The sequence below is a fragment of the Pteropus vampyrus genome, unplaced genomic scaffold (assembly GCF_000151845.1).
Source record: "Pteropus vampyrus isolate Shadow unplaced genomic scaffold, Pvam_2.0 Scaffold236, whole genome shotgun sequence".
NCBI classification, from domain to species: Eukaryota; Metazoa; Chordata; class Mammalia; order Chiroptera; family Pteropodidae; genus Pteropus; species Pteropus vampyrus.
The window spans coordinates 2,706,883-2,715,069 of record NW_011889017.1 but is presented as its reverse complement, the minus strand read 5'-3'; the positions used below and the strand labels follow the sequence as shown (position 1 = coordinate 2,715,069).

General features: G+C 40.5%; 1 protein-coding gene across 1 annotated transcript in view; it reads right to left on the bottom strand.

Moving 5' to 3' along the window:
• Window positions 1-510: 510 nt before the first annotated feature.
• Window positions 511-8,187, bottom strand: part of TEX29 (testis expressed 29) — an 11,268-nt gene continuing 3,591 nt past the window's right edge. Inside the window, exons 2-4 of the mRNA XM_011373948.2 lie at window positions 2,630-2,699; window positions 1,624-1,787; window positions 511-551 (exon numbers count right to left, since the gene is read on the bottom strand). Coding sequence (XP_011372250.2) covers window positions 511-551; window positions 1,624-1,787; window positions 2,630-2,699 — 275 coding nt within the window. The remainder of the gene's footprint in view (window positions 552-1,623; window positions 1,788-2,629; window positions 2,700-8,187) is intronic.

The following is an 8,187-nucleotide window of genomic DNA, read 5'->3' as shown; positions in this document are numbered from 1 at the left end:
TCTAGAAAGGTTTCCTGTAGTCATCTCATTCAAAGCAATATCTCATGAAGGTTCTAATGAAAATATTTGAAAAGTTAAAAAACAAAAAATGGTTCTCTCAGACCAAGGGGCTGTTCCTCTCATTACCACAGCTTACTGGTGGGCAATTCCTGAATTTCCTGTGAACCTGGAAGACAGTCCCACCCTGTGAAAGTGCAGCCTGGATGGGGGGCCTCGGTGACACCACCTATCTCAATGCTGTAATCTGCCTTGATTTCAGTTATCAATAACAAAAAATGCCATTGAAAAATCAAAGCTTCTAGTTAATGTTCTCACTCCGAAGGCTTTCTCTCTTCTAAGATAAAAATATAGCATTGAATAAGATAACATGAAACAAGAAGCATTTAAAATACCTTTATTTTTTTTCTCATTGGGTGGTCATTCCATCACACATTTTTAACAGTGGTTCACCAGCTGCACCATTTCATTTGGATATCTCTGCCAATCTTCACATTTTCTTCATCATGCATTTTAATCCTCATCTTCTTCATCATCCGTTATTGTCACTGTCGCTGAATTTAAAACAAAAATACACATTTGGTTTTTTTTTTTAATGGAATGTTCAGCAATGCCAAGGAAATTTCATCAAGATCTGTGAACACATCTACGTGGCATACGATGGGCCATGATTTACTCGAGAACAAGTTTAGTAGGTGTGCCTGTGCTGCTCTATCTCTGCATTCATTCCTGAGAGAGAAACAGCTTCCTGTGGGGAGAAGGGTGTCCACATCTCATGTCCTTACTCTGCAGAAAGCACCGAGAAGGTAGATGTCACGCCCTGCGAGAAAGGATCGTCGCACAGACACAGCCTCGGTTAAAGGCGAGCATCCGGATCCTAAGAGACGTTTAGGCATACTGCTTCCCCCTGCCTCCTTCTTTTCCCGATTGCACCAGCAAAACCAAGTCTTTGTGACTAATGGATAATAAGAGACCTAGATAGTGTTCCCATACAAACATCACCTAAGATTTAGCTGATCATCTGGGATGTTTCTTTCTCTACCTGGCAAGTTGCTGACTTTTAAAAAGCAGCAAGCAGCTGCTAAGGCTTCCTAAGAGAATTAATAACATACAAAAAACTTTGCTTTCTGAAAACCAGAGGCATTGGAAGACGTGGCTGTTGTTCATGTCTCTTTAATCATGACCACCAGACTATCAGGGAGCCACAACAGGGAGCACCTTGATTAAATCAGCAAGTGTCACAGATATGCCCTAGCACCACCACTGACTGCCCCTTACACTTATACCCACTGCTCACCCTGCAGCTGGCCCAGCTAGAGAGGCTGGCTGGTGGGATGACAAGAGGCAAAGAGAGGGAGAGGAAAAGGTAGGAGACGATATTTGTGGAAGGAAATGTGCCTTTAGAGCAGGAAACCCATGCTGCGGGCAGAATCCACCTTACAAACCAGACCCCCCGAGTCAGGAAAGATACGTTAGAATATTGTCCAAAAACAAAAACAAAAACAAGCATAACCTTTGTTGAAGGGCCGGTATAGCTAGGTACTGAGTGTCCTTCACAGACGAGATCTCCCAAGGGAATGAAGCTGTGCCCTGTGCGCTAAGGCCGAGCCAACCCCTCCGTCTTACCCTCTCCCGTTTCTGTGCCACCACTCTTCTGCGATGTCCCAGCAGTTGTTGCCTTCGACGCTGTCTTCTCATGGGAGGAGGAAGCCTCAACTTTTTCGATGGACTTGGATGACAAAGACGTTTCTGTAGCAACTCCCTTTTCTCTCCTACTCTCTTGAACAACTCTGAGGGGAAGAGAGTTTTCATCACAGTCAGAGAAATTAAACATGGGAAACCGCGGGCCATCAAATCCTCCACCAGGATGTCCCCCCTAAAAACATACGGTTCATGATCGTGGATGTATAAAATCGGTCAAGGTAAATGCTTTGCCTTAATAGTTCCTGTTTGAATTTCTTACACATGCCACTAACGGATGATCTATATATGGCATCTGGACTTCCCAGAACAAAAACAGGAGTGGGGAAGGTGTATACTGTGTGCAGGTTACAGCCAGTCAGTCACTCAAGATGCCACCTAGCACTGCTCAGAGTAGGAAGATGGTTTTTCTCATTGCTAGACAAAGTGATTCAACTAATCTCAGTGGCTTTTATTCATGTCACAGGGAGAGGTTTTGGGTGGAAGACCCCTGAGTTAAGAATACTGCATTCCAGTCCTGCCCGTGAGCAGCAACCAGCTGCAGGGGCCTCGCTGGGTATGCGTGTCTTCACCATTAAAACAAGAAGAGGCTCATGTCTGAGAACACATCCACGGCATGACTCTGTCACAAGATGGAGGGACATGGTCAGCCTGGACCAGGAACGTCAGCCAGGGCTCTGCAGGCACAGCTGGGGTAGGAGCCCTAAATTGCTGGCTGTGGGAGGGCCGTGGAGCGAAATGCGATGAGCAGAACACTGACAATATTAGGTGCTCATTAAATGCTGGCTGGTGTTATTATTGAGCTCTAGGAGACCAGCTGGATCCTCCAGGGCAAGCCGGCTCACGTCTGTGGCAGGCATCCCGACAGCACTGAGCCATTCCCCTCCCTTCGAAGTTCCGAATGTGAGTATGAAAGAACGAAATGGCTGACCTGTAAATAATGGTGATAACAAAGGCCCCAGCGATGATCACGATCAAGGCAGAAAACACCTGCACATAAGCTGAAAAACAATTTTTGTTTATCGTCATTTGGACGCAAGTTCATTACAAAAAGGCAATCCTGCCCCCGAGCGGGGCTGCAGCCCTCCACCCTGTCCCTGCGCCCTTCTGGGGCTTAGCTCATCCCTGAGCACCAGCCTCTCCACAACCACTTCCCTCCTGGAAACACTTCCCTGGGATCTAAGTCACCCACAGATGATGGAGGGAAGGCACTCAAGGCGGTAGCCAGTGGCTGCCCAGGCTACAACTGAGGACTGTCTACGGAGTGTAGCTGTGCAGGGAGGGCTCCCTCCTCAGTTCTCCAGGAAACAGCAGAACTGGGCCTCCTTCGATCTGGGCACCTCACCCTGCCCCATTCCCTGAAAATGGTCCCTCAGTACTCAGGTCAGTTATTCCTAAAATGAATACAAGAAAAATGCCTTCTTGATGATAGACAAATTCATTGGTCTGATCTCAATTTGTATTGACTGAGTTTTTCTGTATTAACAAGGGGATTCCACTGTTACCAATTGCTCACATCATCTCTAAACCTAGCCCCAACAGAAGAGCCAGAGCCTACAAGATGACTCTTAGGGGGCAGCCTCTATTCCCGGCTTCTCCTGTGGAGGTGTACCAGTTGGTTTAAAATCTCAGCCCCTCTCCACTCCTGGGGAAGAGGAGCTACGCATGGCTCACCTCCTTGAGTCTTCTCCTAGAGGATGTAGCATAGGGCTTGAGAAAGTACACTTTAAATGATGTTAAAGTGAAATGAACATTTTATTCTATTTGAAGGAGTGAATTAGGAGCTTTTAAAAGACAAGACGGTAAACCTCAAATTCTTGAATTCCAGGGACTGTGCATTCCTTTGGTGATCTTGTATCTTAGTTAATGAAATTAATTCAGAATCTACATGCAAGTAAAGTCCTGTTAGAGAGAGATCCATATTTAGACAATATTTTAGTATCCAGTTGTCAGCATCTCTTCTATACCTTTCTTTATATGTGCGAGTATTTTTGGTCCCGAATGTAAGCTCCTGGAGATAGTGACTGAACTTCTGTGATTTTTCTCTGTACGGTATCTGGCCCACATACTCTTTGTTATAAACAATATGTTTGGTTTATCATAAACCATATTTAATGATTGATCACTCAGAAATAGCAGCAATTGAAGAAAGCATTGTTTTCTTTAAGGACTATCTTGGGAAAATTTCCCCCCAAATATAGTTAAACAAAAGTTTGAAATCATCTCAGCAAGTCCCGTGAAGTAACTGAAGTCAAACACTCATAAGAAATGACATGTTACGTAATGTACCCTAAGTCAAGACTGAAGAATGAAGGCAAGTCATTCTCTTTGAATTCCCAATTCTTTCTCAAAGATCTAATGCTAATTCCCCAAGTTCATATTCTTAATAATACAGATTATGCCATAACACAATGTGCGCTTCAAACCAGCCAATTTAAGAAGTTGGTGAAAGGTTTTCATAACATGGAATTATGTGCACAAAGAACTCATAATACCCTGTCACTGAATACTACAACTTACACAGCACAAAGGTTCATTCGCTGTCTTGAATGAGAAAGATGTCAAAGAAATGAAAAATAATTTGAGGGCACAGTAAGAACCCAAATGCAGGGCTTGCTGCCCAGACTCTTCCCACAGATGGTCCAACCTCTCAAGCTTGAAAGAAGTCAGAAATTAAGAAAAAGCCTAGCCCACACAATTCATTTATTAAAATTGAAAGGATGCAAAGAGGATTAATAGTTGCCTCCATGCAAAAATGACATACCCGCTTGCGAAACAGTGGGCCCTCTTCAAGTAAAAGAAAAAATCTTGAGAGTTTTAGGGTTTTGGGGGCAGGTGGAGGGAAGGAGTCCTTAAAGACACCAAAAGTTAAGGTGCTATAAAGAATAAACCTCACTTTTCAAATGAATGACAGGCATAAGGCGTTTATACTAATTTAATGTTTGTTAAATATAAGTACAATGTTTGTTACTTATATTAACATTGACAAAATGACCAACTCCATTCTGAAGAGAAAATGCTCAGGGGATGGCACAGATGAGAAGGGGAAAAAATGCAGTTTGGATTTGCATTCCCTTGCTAGCTGCAATCATCCTTGAATGATCTATTAAAATGCTTCATGCTGTTGAGTCTCCATTTCACTGGGATATGAGAAAATTGGAATACTTGATTGCCAAATGCTGGACTAGTTCTGTGACTTGACTTGGGAACTGAATGTCTTCTACATCTTTATATGTAGAAGATTGAAAGAACAATCTTTTTTGAGTTTGAATGTTTCCTGCTTTTAGGAGCCCCCAAATGGTAAAAGTCTCAGAAAAACTAAGTTGCATAAGCCCCTAGGACAGGAGAGTCCTCTAAGAAGCAAAACTCTGTAATGGAAATGAAGCGAGCTAAATTGTAACCATCTGCTGCTCTCCAAATAGTGAGACATGTGTATCGAACCACCAATACCACAAAATAGCAACAAAAAGATGACAAGTGCAAAAAACAGCATGTTATGGCCAAATCACCACCCACTGCCATGAACCCAGCTCAGCCGTACTCCAAAGAATGAGCTACTGAAATGCAGCAACATGATAGGCCATTTAATATTGGAAGACCTGGGACTCAAAAAGATCTCTCCAGTAAGATTCTGGCTAAGGTTGTAGGTTTTATGATAAGACAGATGGAGGTTAATGATCTCCTTTAAGGACAAAGCACTATGCCTTGTTGCAACTCTCACTACCTGATTGTGTACAACTGAACTGGAAGTTCATTAAAACCCAGAATTAACTTTCATGATGACAGCAGCAAAAATACTAAAAAGAGTCCTTCAGAATAAAAGAAAAGGACACTAGACAATAACAAATCCACATGAGTAATAATTTCACAAAATCCAACATACTTTCATGATAAAAAAAAACATTCAAAAACCAGAAAGAAAAGGGAACTTTCTCAGCCTGATAAATGACATCTAGTAAAAGCCATAGCTATCATCATACTTAATGGTAAAACATTGAAAACTTCCCCGTAAGACAGTGGTCCCCAACATTTTTGGCATCAGGGACTAGTGCTCCTATGAGAATCTATTGTCTGATGATCTGAGGTAGAGCTGAAGCTAGCACTGGAGAGCAACTGCAAATACAGATTAAGCTTAGCTCACTTGCCCACTACTCACCTCCTGCTGTGCAGCCTGATTCCTGACAGGCCACAGACCCATACTGGTCCACGGCCCAGGGGTTGGGACCCCATACCCTAAGATCAGGAATAAGATGAGGATGTCTACTCTCACTGCTTCTATTCACCACTGTATTGGATACTCTAGCCAGGGTAACTAGGTAAGAAAATGACATATCATCATCTAGATTAGAAAGGAAGAAGTAAAACTATATATGCAGATGATATGATTTTGTATGTAGAAAATCCTAAGTAATAAAGTAAAAAGGATGAGTAAAATTAATGAGTCCAAGAAGGTTGCAGGATGCAATACCAACATACGAAAGTCAATTGTATTTATATATACTAGCAACCTTTCATCTCTCTTGTGGATACCTAGGATTCCATATACAATCTGAAAATGAAATTAACAAGACAAATCCATTCACAATAACATCAGAAAGAATAAATACTTAGGAATAAATTTAATTTAAAAAATGCAAGCCTGAAACTACAAAATGTAATTGAAAGAAATTAAAGACCTAAAAGAATGGAAAGACATTCCCTGTTCATAGATCGGAATAGCAGCAAAAATACTAAAAAGAGTCCTCAGTATCTACAGATTCAACAAAATCCCCAACACGAACTATACCAGATGGCTTTTTGTAGAGATTGGAAAACTGATCCTAAAATTCATATGGAAATGCAAAGGCCCATAATAATCAAAACAATCTTGAAAAAAGAACAAAACTGAAGAACTCACAGTTCTCAATTTCAACAATTATTATAAAGCCATAGTAATCAAAGCAGTGTGAAAGTTCAGAAATAAACCTCACGTTTATGGGCAATTAATTTTCAAAAATGATGCCAAGACAATTCAACAACAAAAAAAGAATAGTCTTTTCAACAAATGATGCTGGGATACCTGGGTATCTACACATAAAAGATTATAGTTGGATCCCTGCTTCATAGCATATATAAAATCAGCTTAAAAGGGATGAAAGACCTAAAATTATGAGCTAAAACCATAAAACTCTAAAAAGAACATAGATGTAAATCTTTGTGACCTTGGACTAGGCAATGGTTCCTCGATATAACACCAAAAGCACAAGCAACCAAAGAACAAACAGATAAACTAGACATCATGAAAACTAAAAACTTTTGTGTTTCAAAGGACACTTATCAAGAAAATGAAAAGACAACCAACGGTTTGGGAGAAAATAGTTGCAAATCATATCTCTGAAAAGAGTCTACTCTCCAGAATATTTAGAGTTCTTACAACTACACAATAAAGACAATTAACCCAATTAAAAACTGGGCAAGGGATTCTAACAGACTTTTCTCCAGAGAAGATACACAAATAGCCAATAAGCACATGCAGCACTGCTCAACGTCATTACTCATTAGGGAGATAGATACAAGCCAAAACCAAGAGATACAACTTCATCCTATTATGATGGATATAAATTTTAAAAAGACAACAACAAGGGTTGGTGAGGATGTGGAGAAATTAGAACCCTCTGGTCAGACTGTAAAATGGTGCAGCCACTTTGGAAAATAGTTTGGCAGTTTCTTGAAAATTTTTAAATAGAATTAATATATGATCTAGCAAATCCACTCTTAGGTAAATACTCGAAAGAATTGAAAACACATGTTCATGAAAATTTGTACACATATGTTCATAGTAGCATTATTCATAATGGCTAAAAAGTGGAAACAATCTAATTTTCCGTCACCTGATAAATGAATAAACCAAAGGTGGCACATCCATACAACAGAAAATTATTCAGCCATAAAAAGGAATGAAGTGCTGACAATGCTATAGCACAGATGAACCTTGAGAACTTATGTAAGTGAAAGAAGCCAGACACAAAAGGCCACATATTGTATAATTGCATTGATATGACATGTCTAGACTAGGTAAACCCATAGAGAAAGATCAGTGGTTGCCAGGGGCCAGAGGGAGAAGAGAATGGTACAGGATTTCTTTTTGGAATAATAAAAATGTTTTGAAACTTATAGGAGTGATGGTTGTACAACTTTGTAAATATACTAAAAGCCTGTGAATTATACAGTTTAAAAGGGTAAATTTTATGATACGAGATTTTTATCTCAATAAAAATAATAACCAACAAAAAGATAACTTCAGGTGTGTTTATCTGCAGGTCCAGGGGAAGGTGTGGGATAGTAGGGATGTTGGGGTCTCCCAGAGTTGGAGGGTGGGACAAGTAAGGAGATCTGGTCCCAAGTCTTCTAATTCAAGATCTAAAGAAGAAATTATCATCATAAAATCTCCCCCACTATGAATGGCATTCATTATAACTTCTTATCTGCCACCTTTTGAGAAGCCAAACT